The sequence below is a fragment of the Schistocerca piceifrons genome, chromosome 7 (assembly GCF_021461385.2).
Source record: "Schistocerca piceifrons isolate TAMUIC-IGC-003096 chromosome 7, iqSchPice1.1, whole genome shotgun sequence".
In the NCBI taxonomy this organism is placed as follows: Eukaryota; Metazoa; Arthropoda; class Insecta; order Orthoptera; family Acrididae; genus Schistocerca; species Schistocerca piceifrons.
In genome coordinates this window covers 417,011,631-417,034,452 of record NC_060144.1, presented here as the reverse complement: position 1 = coordinate 417,034,452, position 22,822 = coordinate 417,011,631, and the positions used below count along the sequence as shown (strand labels likewise).

Sequence of the window (22,822 nt, the reverse complement as noted above, 5' to 3'; positions counted from 1 at the left end):
CAAGTTACACACATTTTGATTTACAACTCCAAATTGTATTAATTTTTTATAATGATCGATAATCCATTTTCCCTACTGTTGCTAAAAAGTTACATCCCTAATTTTTTCCATGGTGTGATTCAGCATAAAAAGTTGTCATGTATATTAAAGCACACGACCAAATGTTTGCTAGAACTTTCAAAAAAGCCTAGCAAACTTGGCACATTTGCATCTTTGTATATGATGCAAAGGTGAGTTGCCTCTCTTTAAAAGCCCTTAAAAATTTAACCACTGAAGATACTGAATTGAAATTTGGCATGTAACCATCACAGACCATACAGAACCTCCACGCTAAATTTTATTAGATTGGGAGATGATCAAATGGGGACACTGTTAAATATTGTTCCTTTTTTTGTGAAATGACCCATTGTCTAGTTTACCTGTTGGAATAGATGCAGCAGCATTCAATGCATCAGAAGCTTCTTGTTTACATATTGTGTCTTCTGATATGCAAGCACTGGATTCTTTTCCCACTGATTCACAGCAGAGCAAACAAGCCACAGAGCATGGCCAAGCACTTCCATTGCTGAAATGTTACAGTCCCAAAGGTTGGCCACCTTCTCAGAAATGTATTCCCAATCTCTTAGTGTGAAGATACTTTGTGCACTGCAACAGCTTCTCTCTTCTGAATGATGTGATTCTCCTTCACATGCTTAACAAACACACAAGAATGTTAATCCCCAGGCGTTAAGCCTTCCACATAGAGGTCATTGGGGAACAGTTCGCACTAAGCAGCTGGGGTGCCAAAATTGTACGTGGCTTGACATAAGCAAATAGAACTTGTGACAGCGCAATGTCACATTTGCGTGGACAATCAGGCCACTGCACGGCAGGAATTTTTCTCCTGTCCGCATTCTGATATTCCATGCCAACACCTACAAATTGATCCTGCTGGCCCTTTTTGGCAAACAAGTTCGTGGATTATCATTGATGCCCACAGCAAGTACCTTTTTCTTATTGCAATGCATTTGATGAATGGCGTCAGCACTATCAAGGCATTCGATTCTGAATCTTTTCTCGAAAGCTTGCCAAAAATAATTGCTTCTGACAATGGATAACCTTTTTCTTCCACAGAATTTGCACAATTTTGCACACAAAATGGAGTATAGCATGTCAGCACAGCACCAATCTCAGTACAGTCTAAAGGTGAGGCTAAACGTTTCACTTGAGCATTCAGGACACCAATGTCAAAACTTTGAGCTTTAAATTCACATGAAGATGCCTTACTGCTGTTTCTGAGTTCATATCATGCTTTCCCTACTCCTGACATTTTGCCGGCAAAACGTTAGAATGGGAGACACCATCGGACCTTGCTCCATTTGTCATCCTAATCACTTTGCTCCAGCTTCAGACTTTACCATGAAGTTTCATCTAAATGTCAAGAGTTCAATATCCTTCTCATCTCATGCAGTAAGTCTCCCCTGACCTGCAGTTCGGGTGACTTTTTCAAGATCTACTCCTTTTCCTAGACCTCTCCAGTCCTTTTCCTTCACCCCTCTTCCTACCCCTTCACCCTTTCTGGCTGAAGAACTAGCCACTGGCTCCAAAAGCTTGCCTAAGTATAATATTATTTTGTGTGTCTCCTGCCACCACCTTGTGAGTAGATTTTTTTAACTATCCTATTACATTATAATGTCAAAAATTGATTGTTTTCATTGTTACATCATGCAAGTGGATAGATCTAGTCACCAGACTGCAGCTGAGTAACACACATATAAAAAAGGTTTTTTATATAGGCAAGCTTTCTTAGCCAATGGCTCCTTCTTTTGGCAGAAGGGTTGAAAGGGAAGGAAGAGGGGTGAAGGAAAAGGATCAGAGGGTTTTGGGAAAAGGGGTAGAGTTAAGAAAAAACACCTAGAACCACAGTTCAGGGAAGACTTACTTGACAGGATGAGAATGAAAGACTTCAGTATCAGAGTTCAATATCAAGTGCACAACAAGCCATATTTATGGGAATCTGGCACTGTTCTCAGATCAACTGGCAGAAAGCAATATACTATTCACAGCACGATTGCAAGCCTCAGAACCACCAAAATCAGCTACAGCTCCGTAAATTCAGTGATACTGCCATAGGTCAAACTGTTTCAGATTTCTTCATTGCTCGACATCTGGCTGCCGTGATGGAGCCACATCCATCTGCTGTAATGAAGCCTCCTGCACACATTATCGAGTGGGTGCCTCCACCTGCATCCATCTCACTGATAGAAGTCTCCGCCTATCCACCTGTGATGCCATTGCAGCCAAATCGTACATTGGCTCTCCCATGGACATCAACGACATCACCCTCACATAGTCGCCAGCACACACTGCAGCACCCTCCACGCTCCTACCTATGCTGTTGGATGCACCCTGCACCTGGTTTCCAGGAGAAATTTCCCTGGTTCTCGCAATATGCAATATCGGACTGCAGGTTGGTTTGCTCTGCCCATAGCCAAGTAACCAGTCTCATTACTTTCCACGGCACTGACCTCCACCCCGTATTTTCCAAGTTGGTAGGAGAGGGGTGCGGTATCAGCCACTATCAGGTCAGCTGCACTTTCAAATACACGCACCATCAGCTATACTGTCACGTTTACTACAGACACCACTGAGGCATGAAGGCGCTGCTACAAATGATTACGTCACTGCCAATGAGATAGCACCCCCTCTACAGAGCTACAGCAGCTGGTGTGCTTAAATTCAAAAATTCATATTCTGAGCCCATTTTGTGTGTGTGAATAACATTTACACTTTCACAGTGGCAGGGCTCAAAGTCTTCTGAATGGACATTATACTGAAGCGTGACAGATTTATGAATCTTTCGTATCTGTATACATTTCTACATACAAATCTACTATTAGCAACTGATGATGCGTCTACAGCAACAAAGTTATGTATTATTTTTAGTATTTGATATGAGATGTAGAATAAATTAATATCTGGATTCTATGCTCATGAATAGCATATGTTCCTCAGTCCTGTATCCAGTAAAGAACCACACAGCATGCAAAGAAAGTTATAACAATCATCAAATCATAAATAAACATGCTAAAGTAAAAAACAGTGAAAATTAACAAATACATAATACATTAACAAAAAATGCCATTTCATATGAAGCAATTGATATTTGGACTAATATTTTATCTTTTTCCCTCTAATGTGTGCAAAATACTGTGTCTTTGACATATATTTGCATTTTAGTTTTTCTTGCAAAGAATCGGGCTCAAATTGTTATCTTGAAATTGTGTTGAAAAGATTATCTCATGAAGCCACCAACATCACCTTCCAGCCATTTATGCCACATCAAGGAAATATGTCACCATATTATTCATTACATTCTGGTATGTTTGCCTTCATCTCTACATGGGATGAAGAATAACAAATGCAGACTGTATAATTTCTTAGCAGACTGGAAGATCACTGCCTTGAGATAAGAGTGAAATGGTACTGAAAAGTACTGCAGAAATAATGAAAGGCAACAGTATAGTAAAAGTAGTACAATGAGCTTGGGAGTGAAAACATATTCATTACCCCATTAAAAGTGAATAACATAGGTGAACAACTCACAGGTGTCAATATTCTGGACAATACAATACAAGTACAGAAGAACGTATCACATCACCTGCGAGATGTATGTATGTAGGTAGGTAGGTAGGTAAGACAGAGATGCTTTTAGAATTACTTCTGAAATCCTACAGTTTGTATTAGTTTTGCAAGATATAAAGATTTTTTTATGTGATTAAAAAGTGAATGTTCAAAACATGTTTGCCTAAGAAACTTCACTTTACCGTTACTGTTTCTCAAATCTGTGTAGAGTCAGACTTAAAATCGTGATAATGAAATAAATTTATGTACAAAAAGTAAAGAGACTCTCTCCATCTGAAAAGATTTCAGCAGGCCAAACAGCATAACTGACTGCTGTGTCATCATCAGCCAACAGGTGTCATAGGATGTGGGGGAGGGGCATGTGGTCAGCACACCACTCTCCTGGCCATTATCAGTTTTCATGAGCCCAGCCGCCACTTCTCAATCAAGTAGCTCCTCACTTGGCTGCTTGCCAATAGCGCTCAGCAGGCTTGGACGATAGCCCATCCAAGTGTTAGCCAAGCCAACAGCAGTTAACTTTGATGGTCTGACATGAACCAGAGTTAACATGGCGTCAAGGTCTTTGGCAGACAGTGAATTAAGCATATGAAATTTGTTGTGACCTGGATTAATTGAATCAGCTGTAACCCATATGGTACCACAATAGACCAGATATCCAATAGACCAATGACAATTCTCTGGCATACTGATCCACTAAATTAATTTAAAATGATAAAAGTGATGCTAGTGGGAAACCATGAGACCCAATATATAGAAAGAACATGTGAATCTTCTTTGAGATAATATGGCTTTCATGGCAAGAAGTCTTAGTGTTACTTGGAACTTAACTTTTACACAAAGGGAAATAATGGAAATTTTTGTTTCTAAAATAACAAAGCAAGTATGCGTTCATAAACAAAAATTCATGCTAGAAAATTTGTAATTATATTGCTACCCAAAGAATGAACAATCTATAATTGGAAATAGTTCTGAAGTAGGAGCCAAAACCTTATGACAAACAATAAAAGCAAATGCATACTCCTTTGAAGTATCTTAAAAACCGATAGCAAGACAAAAAATAATCCATTTTTCCTGGCAGTAAATCAGATAGAGTACAATTGTACTAGGTTACTCAGTCTCTAAATTACTTTTACAGATTTCCATTTTCTCCAGTTTTTTCTTCTTCTCCTCCTTCTTCCAAGAGAGAGGAACAATCACTCTACAGGCACAAGATTCAATACAATCCTCCTCCTGTTTCTATGATTTCTATTCTAGTCAATACTTTCTTGATATCTGGAAACTATGCGTCCTCATTCTCAGTCTTATACTGTGCCCCTTTCCAAATTATTTTTCACATGTAATTTCTATTATTAAATAACACTAACCATTTCATTACAAATATTTACCTGTCTGATGTTGTGCAACAGAGGTGTGGCATGGAAAATAGCTTTCGCTTGAGGCCATGTTCCATCAATCACGATTAGGTCATATGGAGACTTTCTCTCAGAGACAGAAGGCAACCGGAAGATTTCAACAGCATCCTTGGAGGGATACAAAAGCAGTGCGTCTGGTGACTTCAATATTTCTTCCAGACCAATGTGCCTGAAACAGTACAAACCAATTCATTCAGAAATAAACAAACAACAGGACATTTTCTAAGCATAACAGCCTAAAAGTTCAGTGAGAAGATTATGTCCCCATTATGCCGATCAACAAAAAAGTTATCAGCTCAGCAACCAATTTTTGTCATCATATTCATTTCTCTATCATTGCTTCTATAAAATTATGTCAATACCTACACATCAACAACAACGTCTCCCAGACTTTCCTCTCCCACAACTACCTCACAGACCTCATTCACAAACAAATTCCCTTGGTAATATCGTCCCCCCACAGTTTGAACAATACAAGTATCACTTAAAAAGATGCGGGAGCAACCCTTTGACTCTGAATGCTTCAACAGATTACTCCACGAGGACAACTCACTCAAGCCAGGCCATGAAATTACATCCTCTCCCCCTGATATCCTACTCAGGCCACCCATTGTCCTTTGTCACTTAACCTCTGTAACACCTAACAAAAAGTCAAACAATATGACATTCTCAAACCATCATCCTTACCCATACAATTATTTGTGCTTACAATTTGCCCACATGCCATCTACTCCTGGTCCACTACTAGTAAATCCCACGATAACATAAGCAAAGCAACTTGCAAAACCACGCACGATGTTTATCATGTAACATGCCAGCCCCCCCCCCCCCCCCCCTCACCCAGTGTTTTATACAGGAGTAATCGCCACTTAAGTGGTTGGACACATAAATGGGCACTCACCATTTCCTCATTGCTTTTACCCCCCCCCCCCCCCCCCCCCGTGTGTGTCCGTGTCCTTAATTGCATTGTTCATTTCTCTTCCTCTTAATCCAATTCTACCTCTAAATCTGTCCATCTCTGGACTGAACCTGGCATAGTGCTTACGAATCAACTATCTTTGAATATCCTGACCCACCACCTCCCCTTGCAATTTGTGTTTCCCATCTTTCTCTTAACAGAGAAATTCCTCTCATTCTCATCACCCCATATTTGTTATGATGTCATATACTTCTCTACAAGGTCCGGCAGAAAAACCTCCCCTTTAAGGAAAGCTAATAAAAACAAAACCAAATAAGGTAGAACAATTTTATTTATACTAAATAAAAGTACATATTATGCCATTTTAGAAAATACTCTTATGGTCTTACTTTTTAAATAAAACATCCCTTAAATGGCTTCCTGCACTGTCGACACACTGATTGAGTCTTTCCCTGAAGTTATTCATTACTCTTTGAGTCATTTCAGGTGGAATAGCTTCAACCTCTTGTGTAATTGCTTCTTTCAGGGCTCGTAAAGATTGTGGACGTTGTTCATAAACTTTTGCTTTTAAATAGCCCCAAAGAAAGAAATCACAGTGCGTTAAGTCCGGCGATCGTGGGGGGCAGCCAATGTCTCCACGCAACGAGATCACATGTCCAGGAAACATTTCCTTCACCAATGCCAGTGACTGCCGCGCTGTGTGGGCTGTAGCACCATCTTGCTGGAACCACACGTTCTCTATTTCACCAAAAAGCTCCCTTAGTTGCGGTTGGAGAAAGTCGCGGAGCATGGCACAATAGCGTTCACTGCTGACGGTTAAATTCCTGTCATTTTCTTCGAAAAAGTAAGGACCGATCACTCCGGAATTGTAAACAGCACACCATACTGTTACTTTAGGGCTATGAAGTGGTCGTTGATGAAGTTCTTGGGGATTGTGTTCACACCAGTACCTGCAATTTTGGCTGTTCACTGTTCCGGCAAGGTGAAAGTGTGCTTCATCAGAAAAAATCACAATATCGTTGGGACGAATGTTCCGAAGAAGGTCTTGGCACAAACTTACACGGACACCACAGTCTCGTTCACTCAGTTCCTGCGTAGTTACATGTTTGTAAGGATGCATTTTAAGATCTCGATGCAAGATTCTTCTCACACTTCGATCAGATATCCGTAATGCTGCCGCATGCTTTTTAGCGGATCGTCGAGGAGATTGTTGAACTGAAGCTCTAACTGCATCAACATTTCCGGGGCCTGTTGCAGTCCGTGGTCGTCCAGGTGGTTTCCTTTTTAATGCGGAACCTGCCTCACGAAAGTTAGCAACCCAAGAATAAATTGTTTTCTTATCGGGAACAGGGTCCCGTCGTCCAAGCGCAAAGCGAACGCGAAAAGCACGTTGAGTATTAATAGGCGATTCGCCATTTTGAATAAAATCTTCCACTACGAAGGCACGATGTTCACCAGACCACGCCATGGCGTACACTAAAAACGGCACGTAGGCAGCTACTTAACGATGCGCCCCCCACCACTCTGCTCCTTCTACTGTCCGCTGCACGTTACTTTGTAATCGGGGAGTTTTTTATGCCGGACCCTGTATTAGCTTCAGTGCTCGGTATATTACAAATCTTTGCTACAGTTTTCTGTTTTCTCCTCTTCTTTCTCCACCTCCTCCTCCTACAATATCCATATGTACTTCATAAGGCAACTTGCATCTGCTTTTCTCTATTTATTACTTAAGTTTTGGCCCATTTACATTATGTCCCTAAAAGTCACCTTCATTAAAACAGGATGTCACGAATTTACAAGACATGTTTTTAATAAATTTGTAACCATATTCTGTATGTTTAATTAATTTCTCATGCCTTCAGTGTTAATGAAGAATGTATCGAACATTAAAAAAAGAAAAAAAAAGGCCATGCGGAGCAGTGATACAAGTGAACTACATATAGCTAATCTATTCCAGTATTTCATAGAGTACATTGTTGATACATCACATATGTTATAAACATTAGGCCTATTGTGAAGTCGGCATAAGAAACTGATCATTACAAGAAGTAATTTGTGCACAAACCATTAACTGTGTGAGTGTCCTCTCTGCTACAACAAAGTAAATTTTTCTGACCACAACAGTAAAAGTTGACTCAGGATGCATTGAAACTCAATGTAAAGCTTCATACTACACATATCATCAATAATGACTACTTGTGAATCCTAAAGTGGAAAACTTCGCAGAGGGATAAAAATTTAGAAAACCATTTGTACATAATGCAATATCATACAAATAGAAATGAAAGAGATTATTGCAACTGAAGAACATGGAATGTTACCTGTACACCTCAATGTACCACCATATTTCAAACACAACACTTTTTGTTACAACTTGTTCTCTTCCTAAACATGTGTACCCTATTAAATGTTTAATTTCCAAGAATGTTTAATTTTTTTTTTATATTTTTGGCTTGCTCGGACAACACATTCGAAAATTCCTAATATTTATAACTTCTTGCTGTAAGGAATCTTAACATCGTCATCCACATATTATCAGGTTTGTTCATACAGGTATCTGTGTTGTTAGTGAGAGGAAACCACTATCACGAAGGGTGCCACTGTTACACCTTTCTTTGTGACTCTAGCACTTACTTTGTTGTTTGATGAGCACAGAACAACTCCCCTACCTCACTACCAAATTATATCCTAAACTCAATAGAAAATATAATCTGTGAGAGTAGCCACTTGATGCTCAAAGTTCTTTCCTACACCGAGACAGGGTAGTGGAATGAAACTGTGTAATGTGGACCCATGAGATATGCAGTAAGTTACTGTACACACAGACAAACTGTAGCTTATGGGAGATGTGACTGACATTATATGGGAATACTCCCCAAGAGTAACAATGCATAGTAGCTGTGATGCCTAATATGGGGACAACTAAACATATCAATAACAGTTATCAGCTTCATCCCTTGAAGTAATGATGTTGTGGCCTGTGACTTCATATGCGTAAAAAAAGAAAAAGGACAGAAAACTGACTTTTTCTGAAAGAAGGCTGTGGTAACAGACTAATCTGTTCCATGCTAGCCAGATGTAGAGGTTTGCTTGAAAGGCGAGTGTGGTTGTACATTGGAGTAGCGGTATTGAAAGCTTCAGTTAATCCCCTAAGATGCAGTCACTATTAGTAGAGTACCACTACTTTACCATTAACTAATTTTAAAATAGACCTAAATGTAATGTGCTCAAGTAAAATGGGGACAGCTTTTCAGAGATGCATTCTACTTACTGCATAATCATAACATACATTAACCATGAAAACAGCTTATATTCTGTGGTCATTTTCAAATACTGATGATTATTTCTGAACAAGACTCCAAATCACTGACCCCTTGAGATTAGTGGGGTGTTGCTGATCCCAAATGGCCCACATACACTATTGAGGGTTGTGTAATTCTAAGTTACCAGGTTATTTCTGGCCCAAAAAATGCTATGACAATACATGGCAAAGCCCTGCATACCTAACAACCCTCAACTAAGGTTTAACAGATGCCCCAACTGTCCACTAATAACATTCTTCTAATTGCATAGCACATCTTGAAATCCTGAATTTTTGCCACCCTTGTCAACCAGGTAGTTAAACCAATATCGTGTTCTCCATGATACAGTGTCCCACTAACAGCGGTCATTGGGACACGCCCACAGCTGGTGGCGCTAACCACACTAAAAAAGTTATACTTAAGTTAAAACCAGACAATTTCCCTGGGCTGGCACAACCCAGGAGGATTATATGACTCTCTTAATTCCACAGACATGGCACACAATACCCCCACCCTCAGAAACATTACTTGATAGCACTGTGTGTATGTTGGGTCAAATATAGAGAATGTCGTGGGGGCTGGCAGAAGAGGGGTACTTTGGACTGAAGCAGGAGTGGCATAGGAATTTTTAAAACCAGAAAACTCTCTTCAAAATTCTAGCTGAATAAAAAGTATACAACAAACAAGGACTATCATAGAGCAAACCTTGACCAACACGACCTCCCTAGTAAAGTTCTGTGGGGAACTATCAGAGCCCTTTGAAATTCAAGCAGGTGTCCAACAGGGCAATGGCTTCTCACCTCTCCTTTTCAATCTAGTGTTAGATAAGGTAATAAAAGAATAGGAAATGTCACAACAGAGGATAACCTTAGGAAACCTACGGATTAAATGCCTGGCTTTTGCAGACGATTTGGCGATCGTCATGAAAGGTATAAACAAAACAAAAGAAGCTGTTGAAAAACTACACAACATCGCTTCCAAAACTGGACTACAGATCTCTTACGAAAAGACACAGTTTATGATCACAAAGAAGCTCATCTCTGAACACAAAATACGGCACAATTTACAAAACGGCAAACTTCAAATACCTTGATGAAACACTACAAATGAACGGACATAACAGAGACTCAAATGAAGAAATAAAAACTAAACTGGACAAGGCATACAAAATAATGCGGAATCATTACAACAATATGTCTATCTCACAAAATGCCAAATTACACCACTACGACATGGTGGTGCTCCCCAAAGCACTGTATGCAGCAGAGACCACAATGATCCTAGGGCATACACATATCAGACGTAGCATGTGAAAGTTGCTGGATTTGGACGGGTTACTCCTGTAACTGAAATACCAGATCTGAAGATGGTTCTGAATGAACCGAAACCGGTCATATGAATAAAAAAAATTGCAATCAAGACGGATTTTAAGTAACATTATAAAATCACTGATTGCTGTTATCCCATAAGACATTATGTCTGTTTTTGCAAAATATATCAGACAACTAAAAAAAAGTAGAACAGAAAATACTTAGGAAAATATTTGGCACAACTAACAACAATGGAATATGAATTAAGAAACCTACAGATGAACTACACAAACATACGGAGACAGTCACAGAAAAGATTAGAAAACACAGACTACAATGCTATGGACACCTACACAGAATGCCATCACACAGACTGACCAAATACACACAGACTGACCAAACAGGTCTTTGACTGGGTAACCACTAGAAACAACAAATGCATGGTAGAGGTAAAAAAAACTACCTGAACCAACTCAACATCACACCAGACACAAACGACAGAATAAAATTCACAATCATCATTAAGAAAAGTAAACTACATGAGATACGCTGTGACAAACGAACAGGCGTAAAATGGACCAAAGAACGCAAACAAGCTCACAGCTGAAGATGAAAGAAATATGTGCAATCAAAAAGGCAACCAAGATGAAGCCGAAGACACAAAGCCGACGAGAAGCATGGTCAGAGGACCAGAAACAGAAACACAGCGAGGGAATAAGGGAAGTTTGGGCAGCAAGGAAGACAGCAAAAGGAATTGGCCATGTAGTTTCGTCTAACTGCACTCTTTACGGAAACCTATCAGGCTGATCACACAGAAACACTATTCAATTGTGCTGGTTGTAAGATAGGTACAGCCACAAAAATGGCAATTAATGAGAGGACAGTCACTGTAGTTCGAATAGAAAAGTATCTAATGTATGCTGATAAGACAAACATTATGACCACTGCCTACCATGACGTTGGATATTGCCTGGTGGTGTTGTAGGCACATGATATGGTAAGAAAAGTATATAAGCAGAGCAGAAACGGATGGAGGATCACCCTAGCAAAGATTTGTGCTCAAATGGGGAAAACCATTGAGGTAAGCAACTTTGACGAAGGGCAGATTATTGTTATTATTATACAGAGCCTGTGAATGAGTATCCTGAAAACGGCAAAGCTAGTAGAATGTTCACATGCAATTGTCATGAATATCCATGGAAAGAGGTAGGACAGTGAAACTGGCACTAGGTGCTAAGTGATTGAACATACATGACTCTTCACAGGATGTGGGGTTCAGAGACTTGTCTGCTATATGAAGTAGAACAGATGGTAATCTGTGGCATCTCTGCCCAAAGAGCACAATGCTGACGCACCCAGAAGTGTTTCCGAGCACACTATTCATTGTACATTGTTGAACATAGAGCTCCACAGAAGACCATCCCTACCTGTTCACATGTTGAACCAATACCTTTGTTAGTTGCAATTGCAGTGGGCGCAACACCATTAGGATTTGACCGTCGATCAACGGAAATGTGTCAACTCTTCAAGTGAATCACATTTTTGCTAGACTAAGTCACTGGTCATCTCCACAAAGGCCGTCATTGAGGTGAACAGTGGTTCAAAATGTGCAGCCCACCACAGAGACAGGCTGGTAGGAGCAGTATTATGCTAAAAAGAGACATTCTGCTGTGCTTGCCTGTGACCTGCGGCAGTAATCTAAGACATGCTGACAGCTGCGAACCACCTGCATCCCTTCAGGCTCGATGTCTCCCCAAACAGTGATGCCATCTTTCAGCAATATAACTGTCCGTGTCACTGAACAAAAACCAAACTACAATAGTTTGAGGAGCATTAAAGTGAACTCACATTGATGTCCCAACAACCAAATTTGCCGACGTAAATCCTATGGAATCCATCTAGATCGCTATTGGGTGCCATCACCCATATACATAAATCAGTGGTCCATTATTTATGCAAAATACATGACCTGTGCATAGACATCTAATGACACATACCTCCACAAACCTACCAACAAACGGCCAGATCCCGAATACATGCAATCAGTGATTTATTTCGTTCCAAAGACAGACAGATAAGCAGTTAAGCAGGTGGTCATACTGTTTTGGCCCTTCAGTGTATTTAACAAAATGTAGACTATAACTAATATTCAATTTCATTAAGCAATTGTTCTACAACAAAAACTAATAAGAAAAGTGCACAATGTACATGCCACCAAATAACAATCCATATAAATCAGGATATTTATAGGCTACACTGTTTTCGAAGAACATCCTTGTGGAAATTAGAACTTGCATGAACATAAATGTTAAAGCCTAAAACACACTGTTTGTAAATATGAAGTTCATAATTGAAATTAGACAGAGAAAGAACCAAAACATATACATGGATTTAAAGGAATAAACCTTTAATAGGCCTATTTGTCAATCAGTTTCCAACCAAGAATGTACTATACAGTCAAGCTCCAATATCTTCATATTGTATATGTATAACACAGCCTCTGTCACTGAAATCTGTGAATCACAAAGTTACAAATTTCATAAAATGTTTAGGTACGAGGTTCTTACTGTGGCCAAATCTTACCTACTATTTCAAAAAACCTTGGCATAAAAAAAACCTAATTTAATTAAGAACTGGTAGCAGTCTTACAGATAGCCTAGCAAAAATCAAACAATGGACAATTAAGGATGGAATGTAACAATATTATGAAAACAACCTAAGCAACATTAAGCTGTCTGTTGGGCCTTTACAGTAAGGGCAAGCAGTCTATAGGGTTGATATCAACTAGCACCACGCTATAAACAAACATTAATCACGTAAAATCTTACCTGTTGGACATAACCTATGCATTACTTAATACCTGCAAATTGTACCTGAGAGAGAGTCAGAGTGTCAGCAAAAGTTATAACCATCATAGCAGTCCCAATGCTTCAAATTTGCAGAAAATGCTGAATAATGCAACTACAATTATCAATTACGTTACAACCACTCAGAAAAGTAGATACATGGTAAACGATCCTCATGCACAAGAATTCCAGCATCATCACCAACCAAAAATGCTACTGCGTTTTGACTCCTGTAGCGTCCGCCATTTATGTGCCTACCAGTTACTGAGACGAGAGAAAAGGCTACTAAACAGTTAGCAGAAAGGCTACAGACATAAACAGCACGCTGGTTCTTCCAAGAACAACAGAGTTCTTTGTCACAAGTTTAATGATATGAGAAATACTGGTTGGCATACTTGTTCAGGGGAAATTTTTTCCCTTTGAATATCAAGCATTTCCCAGGTAAAAGTCCCAACGAAAGCATTGGGGCTGTACGGAGGCAACGTTTCTCCTCTGCTGGGTGTTGGAGTAAAATCAAACGACACTGTATATCCAGTGGGGTCTTCGGTAGATATGGGCACCAGCAAACAACAGCAGGTCTCCTAAAATGATTACCGTTTTTATAAATCAAAATACACCGTACCGTTCACACGTAACAAGTTATACATTGTAGTATAAAAAAAACATACCTACAGCTTGGGCATATTTCTCTCTTTCTAGGTGGATCGGCTGGTAAACCTGATAAATCATCCCAGACGTCATCTATGTCGCTCATTTCTTCAGATTAGTTTAGGTTCGAGAACCGAACAAACAGACATAAACCAAATATTACCAGAACAACAGAACTTCCCTACTCAATACACATACACATTACACAATGTTCAAACCAAAGCAGTGACATGGAAAGATGCTTCAATCATTTCACACAGCAAGCCAAAGAGAGGAGTTGTCAGAAAGAACATCCTCGTTTAAAGGCATAGTTCGTACCACAGTCCAAGACTATGGTTCATACTGTGTCTCACCAGAAATGAGCTGTGATTTGCTGATTGAAAGTCCATGGCGGTATCACAGGCACTACAATCACACTGACTGGGGTATGTTGTTTATAACAAACGACTTCAAGATTTTTCCCCCTAATTTTCCTTCGTTGACTGGAGTACAACGCACAATCAAATTATCACCTTCAACCTAACTGAGGCTATGCTACTCTTAAATCTGTGACCACAAACAAGTCGATCAATTTCAGCTGAATCCCAATTGTAATCAGTGTAGCGATTCGTCGCAGTTGCCAAGGTGATATCTCTAACATTGAGCTCACTGACTGTAACAAAGATGTGGAATATCTTTGAAAATTTTGCAGACTGACTTATCCGGCATGTAGTGCTTTGGGAATTTTGTTTATGTTGTTTGTTAACTAAATTTTAGAAGTTTGTCATCAAGAATAAATACGATCAGTTTGTAGCTTTGTATTTATTAGAGTTCCCTTTCAACGCCAACCATGTCAAAAAAGAAGATGGGGTCAAATATTGCCGACCTAGTTGGTGAAGAAGTACGAATAGCTGTTAATTTGAGATTGAAGAAATTCTTGAAATCCGAAGATTGCAAAGGTAACATTATCCTCAACTGTTTCACAAATGTCTTCCGTGTTGAAGACATGGACGTGGGATGATGAGAGCTTGTGCTTTATTTTTCATTATTAAGTTTCATTGTTCTACATTGTTACACACCCAGCAGCATACCACCCTCGAAAGAACGTTAATTATTGTCCTGCCGTTTTATAATCTTGCGGAGATAACGTTTTTTTCCACCAAAGACACTGGCTATTACAAGGAATAGCATTAATTGGATGCGGTTGAAATAGAAACACGTAATAAGACGTAAACCGTTGTGTTCTTTCCTCTACCTGCCAGTAATTTCTATTTCTCAAATGCAATTACTCGAACCGTTAGCAGATTTAATAGCACATGTTTGTGTTTTACCATCATTTGCATGTGAACCAAGCCTCACGATAGTAAAAGAATAAAAGTTCACCTTAAGTAATTATCATTACGATTACGCCTTGGACGAGATAGCTAAAGCAGTAGTGACTTGGCTACAAGAACTGCCTAAAATATTTTATCACGAAGTAGTGAATAGTGGAGGTCGTGATACGATTGGTAACCCGCAGCTTTCCAATCAATTTTCAAAGAACTGGGAATGTTACTTGTACCATGAATATACAGCTGAGAGAAGATTCCATTTGTGCATAAGAACCCCTTTTGAAATTCACCTAGCAAGCCAGAGACAGTAAATGTTACAACAGTGTGAAGTGTACAAGCAGCATGCAGTAGAAGGAATTGTGCAGCTCAGTCAAAATTAATGAATCGCTCAGGGAGGATGTCTCCAGAAAACTACTTCAACAATTTTTTATTGGATGGTTTAGTATATGGGGAACAAATAATGTCAAGTATAACAAATTTTGTCTACAATATAAATTACCATAATTTAAAATTAATTCTTATTTTGTTTTAATTTGGTGCCTGGTACAGAAATTATGGATACCAATTTATGTGAGATGGAACATTAATTTGGTTTACAACACTATAATCTTAAATTTAATACTAGTTAGATTAATACTTATGTTCATGTGTCTACTTGTAGCCTATTCTATGGGTTATAGAACATTTATATGTAAAAACAGTCGAATCAATTAGAAACTGTAATTACTTTTGCAGAATCTGTACTGACATGCATCATGATGCACGGATAAACAAAAAAAAGTCATGGTCAATTGTATAATAAATGTACCATTGGTTGCTACAGACCAGCTTAGCTTTGATTCTTAATAGCAAAAAATAAAATATTATGTCATTGTTGGCTGTGTTTAGACAGTAGTAATAGAATTGAGAGACAAGCAGGTTTGGTTCTGCTGAACCTACTGATAACAAATGTCAGCTTTGTCCTGGTACTTGATGTGTTGTGTGATAACAGACTTGTAAAAACAGAAAAGGAACATAACACTGACAGTATTTCTTTTCCAATACCAGCTGTCAATTTTGACAGTGATGTAATCAAGGTGGCAGACACCATTTCGCCTTATGCGGTATAGTGACAGTAACATTGTCATTCGAGACACAAGCATAAGAAAACAGTCCCATTGTACAAACTGTAATAGAAGTAATACAAAGGAAATTGTGAACCTAACGGGACAATTTTTTTTTTTCTTTTTTTTTTAAGGAACAAGCAAAATAAATGTCATTACTAATATGAAAGACATATCCAAACAATTATTTCCGCAACGATCCAGTAAGCCATCATTACACAAAATTATAAAAAAGAAAAAATAGTCCACAAAATTACTGTTGGTAACTGCAATTAATGTAAATGGAGTAACCGAACTATATGGCACCAACAGACAAATAAATCTGCAAAAAAGTATTAGGCCTGTCAGAAGTTTCACTTGACTGATGTAGCTCAAACGAAGCCCACTCCAAAAGCTAGTGTCAAAAAATTAGCTTGACCCATATAGTGAAAATGAAGTCCACGGAACCACACCTCTTCCGAAAATGGTATCAAGTACTTCACTTGACCTATAGGCCCCTATAGCTCAGACAGAGTGCATGATACCACGAAACCACCACTCTCTCCAGAAGCTCTGATCAAAACTTCACTTCTCCTATATGGCTCAAACAATGTTCTCGATTCCACATAACTGCAACTTCATGTAAAAACTGATAATGGTATAGAAACTTCACTGGATGTATCTAACTAGAACAGAGTTCGGGATACCAAGTAACCACAACTAGTTCCAGTAACTGGTATTGAAAACTGTATTTCACCTATGTTGCTAGAACAAATCCCACAATACACTAAAAGGGGCATTCAAGAAGTAATGCAACACATATTTATTTATTTATTTTTTTTCTTTGTGCAAATTTAGTTGAAAAATTGCGGAATTTGTTGCAGGACATTATGGAATATTCCCACTTCAGTCCCTATAGTTCCATGGAGCTCCAGTTGGTGGCAGCACTATATGTTGCCGTCAAAATGGGATCTGTAATGGAGGCGTGTTCCAAGGGGAGAGCTGTCATTGAATTTCTTTTGGCAGAAAACCAGAGCATTGCAGATATGAAAAAAAGTGCAGTGACTCATTGAACAAGGTGTCGGCCAGCTGCAATGTTGGAGCATGCAGACACTCTCATTCAAGGTGACTGGTGGCTCACAATCGAGCACATCGCCGCACAACTGGACTTCTTTGTTGGTCGTGCTGGGAGACTCACCTGCCAGGTACTCAAAGGTGTGTGCCCACTGGGTTCCTTGCTGCCTAACATAAAACCGTTGTGCAGAATTGCTTGCACATTATGAGACTGATCATGACAATTTTTTGTCATACTTTGGCACAGGCAATTAAACATGGATTCATCATTTCGAACCAGAAACAAAACGGCAATCCATGGAGTGGCACAACACAACCTCTCCTCCTAAGCAAAAATTCAAAGCTGCATCCTCAGCTGGTAGTCATGGCGACAGTCTTCTGGGATTCCGAGGTGGTTATTCTGCTTGATGTCCTTCCTCATGATGCAACAGTCAACTCTGAAGTGTATTGTGCTACCTTCAGAAAATTGAAGAAACAACTTCAGCATGTTCGTCGCCACAAAAATGCAAACAATCTTCTTCTCCTTGACACACAAGGCCTGATGTACCCAAGAGGAGTTCACAAAACTTCGTTGGACTGTGCTTCCTCGTCCATCCTACAACCCAGTTCTCATACCTTCTGACAACAATCTATTTGGCCCAATGAAGGATGCACTTCGGAGGAAGCAATACATGGATGGTGGAGAGATTATTGATGTAGCAAGACATTGGCTCTGACCTTTACCAGTAACCGAGCGAGGTGGCTCAGTGGTTAGACACTGGACTCGCATTCGGGAGGACGACGGTTCAATCCCGCGTCCGGCCATCCTGATTTAGGTTTTCCGTGATTTCCCTAAATTGCTCCAGGCAAATGCCGGGATGGTTCCTTTCAAAAGGGCACGGCCGACTTCCTTCCCCGTCCTTCCCTAATCCGATGAGACCGATGACCTCGCTGTCTGGTCTCCTTCCCCAAACCAACCAACCAACCTTTACCAGTAAAGTGGTACCTTGCAGGCATACAGGCCCTCGTAGTAAGATGTCATGATGCTGTCACATTGAATGGAGATTATGTTGGAAAATATGGTTTTTTAGCCAAAAGAGTGGGGAATAGCTTGAGGTACTGGAATACTGAAAAAAAAACTGCCTAAAAGAAAAGAAAAGTGTTGCTTTACTTATTGAACACCCCACATATTATCAGAAACATCAATTAAGATATCTAGAACAAAGTTTACTATATCAAAATTTGCAGAGCTAACTATTATTGGAAACCCAACTTCGTCAAAATAGTTAGAAGAAACTCCATAGTACTCACTGATAATAATTACGGATTGTTAACTCCAAATGCATAAAAATACCGTTAAAAGCAATTGTTGTTTACAAGCAGAAAAGTACCATTCATGTAAATTAAACATACATACCATACTTGTTACAGTAAATAATAGAAAATATACTTGTTACAGTAAATAATAGAAAATAAATTGTAAAAATGTGCAAACAGTACTCATGTCACTGTATCCTCACCCATTGTGACATGCAACAAGCTACTGCTGAATTTCCTCTTCATATCCACCTAATAACAAACGCAAAATAAAAATTAAATCTCTGCCCATTAACAGCATGCAGAACTAACAATTCCAAAACTGAAAACAAATCTGTAACCAATAACTCACTAACAAAGCTACAAAGAAACAGCTCCAATACAAAGCAGGCAAGTAATATACAGCAAATAGCACTGCCCCAGTCCAATTACTCACTAACCATAAGCAACTTTGAAACATTGGCATTTAACTCTAAAGAGAGTGCCACAACGGAATACAAAATGCACTCTTCAAATAGGATCCATTTCGAATATGCTGCGCGACCATAACGTTGCACTACACTACGTAGGTATGTCAGGAGTCCTAGCTGATGACTTGTATCACACCTTTCGGTTGACCCTAATTTTTGGAATATAGGTTATGGTGACAGACTGATCTGTAGCATAACTCGAGGTGTAGGTTATGTTGTAAGCTAACAGTTTGGTTGTGAGTTGGTGAAGAGGTATAAAAGACTTCACTTAATCCGTGGTAGGTGTAGATTTCCTTCACATAGTTTTTCTGTACATTTCGGCACATGATCTTAATCAGTTGCTGCTATAACTAATTTTTTTACTATCTATGAATTTGGATTGGACTGTTGAGTTTTCTGTTAGATTCAAACTAACTGTGGAATATATATGGTATCTTAGACTGGATGAGACTACAGGAGATGAATTCGCACATAGTAGACTGGACATTTCAATTATTCAGGATTTATTTATTTTCCTCTCAATTTAATGTGTTACTTGAAGACCTTTGGAATAATACAAGAATGTAACAGACATCACATTGCATTTGCACTTCATCAAATGGGATGCAGTTTGTTTTTAGTATAAGATGAAATAACGTGTGGTTCAGTGAAACATGACGGAGCATGCTACAAGCAATAACAGCAATTAATACGGACAAACAAATTACTTGCATTAAGACCTCATACACATGACATGACATTATCAGGCATAAGAGACCATTTATTGTGAGATTAATCAATATTTATAACCTTCAAGATGTCGTTCCTTGTGTAATAAAACTTTGTTCTAATAAAAATTGTTTTACTTTTATATGTAAAAGCTCTTGGCATTTTTGTTCCCTTAACTTCAACTGAAGAGTTATTGTGCTTCCACACCTAACATTGAGCACACTTTTCTGGTTACAAGTGGTTCTGCACTCAGTCTCTTATACGTTAGCCTGCTGCATGCTTTCACAACTTTGAATGTTTCTTTATAATATCATTGAGCTGTCTTTGTTTAAGATGCAGCTCTCTGCAAATGATATTTTATGTAAATGCCTACAGATGGTAGAGTCTTAATGCCAAGTCTTATGAAATGATGTTAGAACACAACATAGAGTTGACAGCTTATTTGTAATATAATTTACAGGAGAATTCTGTGTGATTTTCTTCAAATCATACACCTAGAAACTTAACAGTACTTACATTTGTTTATGTCACCAGTATATAGCAGAAACAGTATAGCAACCAGGATTGGGCCTTGTGATACACCAAATTTGACTGACAGTATCTCAGAGGAGTGTGCAGTACACTGATGAATGTTTGTGTCCCAATTTTCTTCTGCCCAGAGTTTAATTTCAACTTTTTGAAGGTTCTCTGTTGGACAGAAATGATTGCAACCATGTATTTGAGTTCAGATAACTTTTGGAAGACTCTATTTAAGGTTGTGTTGAGAATTCATATATTGCTGTAGTTGTTTTTTATGCTTTTCTAAATCCCCAGGTTTTTACAGTTATGACTGATGTGACAGCAAACCAGACTTAATCAGAATGAAATGTGAAGAAAGCAATGCAGAACCATTACATCATGTAGTTAATGGACCCTTTTCTGAATCAATTACTTACTGTCCTGTGTATTCTCTGTTTTGAAATGTCGTTGCCTTTAAAAATAAGTATGATCAAAAAACCTGTTTATGCCTCATTTGTGACTAATTTATGACAGTACAGATGACATTTGCAGGTGTTTTATAACATCTCCCATAAATTCTTCTCTTTTCATGAAATATATTTCCTCACAATTGTGTGGAGGTGATGCCCTGTACCGTGTAAATATTCTTAGCTCAACAAATTCTGCAAGATCAGCTGCTGGTTGAATACAAGAAACTGTTGGATTCCAAATGCGTGTATCTTCATCAAGGAATCATAAAGTGTAAAGCCAGTATTGTTACCATAAGTAATACTATTTCACAAGTAAGAAATACAACACGAGTTTTATCATAGTCATAATGAATAAAAGATTTCATTCATCATGTTGATAGGCCTGTAAAACCTACAGCAGAAAACATAAGAGAAATAACCCACTACAAAGTCAAAAGAAGTCATTATGCTATACAGATTGTAAAAGAACACATTAGAATAATGTTCATTCCATGTCAAAGGATACAACATTAAAAAGTGCCCCCACTCGACCAAATCCAAATCTAATGAAATTTGGTGTGAAGATTCAATATGGTCTTTGGTGATTATGTACCAAATTTCAGTCCAGTATGTTGAGTGGTTGAATTTTTGAGGGCTTTTTCTTTTAAAGTTCTAGCAGACATTTGGTCATTTGCTTTTAATGAACACACACAAGTTTTTTATGCTGAAACACACCATGGCAAAAATTAGGGACTTAGCCACACCTAAATATGGATACAAGCCTCTGAAGTGGCTAGAAAATTCGTCGTGCTGTTCTGAGAGCCAAGGTTTGACTGACCACTGCTTGTTTTCATGTGAACCAGTCACACGAAAACTTCAGATGGTTAGTCCTACCTATGATGTCTATAGATCAAGTGTAATTAACATTGGATGCCTCGGTGAAAAGATATGTATCTGCAATGTTGGCCAAAATATTGTGCGTGCAAATTGTAGGCTGTTTTTTGGGTTAATGTCTCAACTGTCTTGTTCAATCCTTTTTTCCTTACCGCATCTGGAAAGATCGTGCTTTAAGCTTTCAAAGCTATATTGTTTAATTTCTGGATCTTGCATATTGATGAGGAAGAATACCTATCAAAAATAAGGAAAATGGTTTATCGATAAATACAAAAAAATTGATACAATTTTAAGCTGTAAATCAAAAACTATGTAATTGTAGTGTTTATAAGATTTGCCTGTGGTTTAGGAAATGTAACTATGCTGATAAGAAGTGTTTTTACATTATTTTACCATATAGAATATAAATATAATAAAACCTCAGAAAATATTCTTAAGATTATGAAATATTATAACATGTAGAAGATCATGATGGAATGTTATGTTGCTTTAGAACGTTGTAACCCTACAATGCATGGTGATGCAAATATGCATTGTCACTCAGTTTCCATCGGTATTATAAAACAGCAATACTTTTTAAGGCTCTGTCCTCGCAACAGTGTTACATTGCTGAATCACCACTTTCAATTGTTGCTTTCATTATTGGCAATTTTCACAGTCTGCGTCTTCTGTGCTGAGTAATCTTTGGCATTTGGCAGGTTTGCCACAAGTTCTGGAAATCAGAGAATTTCAAACGTGTCAGGGAAATCAGGGATATATCAGGAAAATTTGAAAAAAAAAAGGAAATCAGAGAATTTCAAACGTGTCAGGGAAATCAGGGATATATCAGGAAAATTTGAAAAAAAAGGGCACTGGAAAAATTTCATTTTTGTCTCAGTAGATGAAATGGTTTGTTTCCTGAGATGTCGTGCATCATTGCTGGCTGGAGGCAGCTGAGTATGTGCTGTGCTTCGCTACTCCTTCATTCTTACTGCTTCTAC

The 22,822-nt window shown here is 38.6% G+C and overlaps 2 protein-coding genes across 3 annotated transcripts in view; one reads left to right on the top strand and one right to left on the bottom strand.

The window, feature by feature from the left end:
- Positions 1 to 14,297, bottom strand: part of LOC124804767 (tRNA-uridine aminocarboxypropyltransferase 2) — a 45,429-nt gene extending 31,132 nt beyond the window's left edge. Inside the window, exons 1-3 of one of the 2 annotated variants that reach the window (XM_047265084.1) lie at positions 14,082 to 14,297; positions 13,809 to 13,994; positions 5,010 to 5,205 (exon numbers count right to left, since the gene is read on the bottom strand). In XM_047265084.1, the coding sequence (XP_047121040.1) occupies positions 5,010 to 5,205; positions 13,809 to 13,994; positions 14,082 to 14,167 (468 nt within the window). In that variant the 5' untranslated portion in view covers positions 14,168 to 14,297. The remainder of the gene's footprint in view (positions 1 to 5,009; positions 5,206 to 13,808; positions 13,995 to 14,081) is intronic. The other variant, XM_047265085.1, reaches the window with a different exon arrangement.
- Positions 14,298 to 14,764: 467 nt separating this feature from the next.
- LOC124805079 (3'-5' RNA helicase YTHDC2-like) overlaps positions 14,765 to 22,822 on the top strand; it is a 306,102-nt gene continuing 298,044 nt past the window's right edge. The window contains exon 1 of the mRNA XM_047265510.1: positions 14,765 to 14,999. Within this exon, the coding sequence (XP_047121466.1) occupies positions 14,891 to 14,999 (109 nt within the window). The 5' untranslated portion in view covers positions 14,765 to 14,890. The remainder of the gene's footprint in view (positions 15,000 to 22,822) is intronic.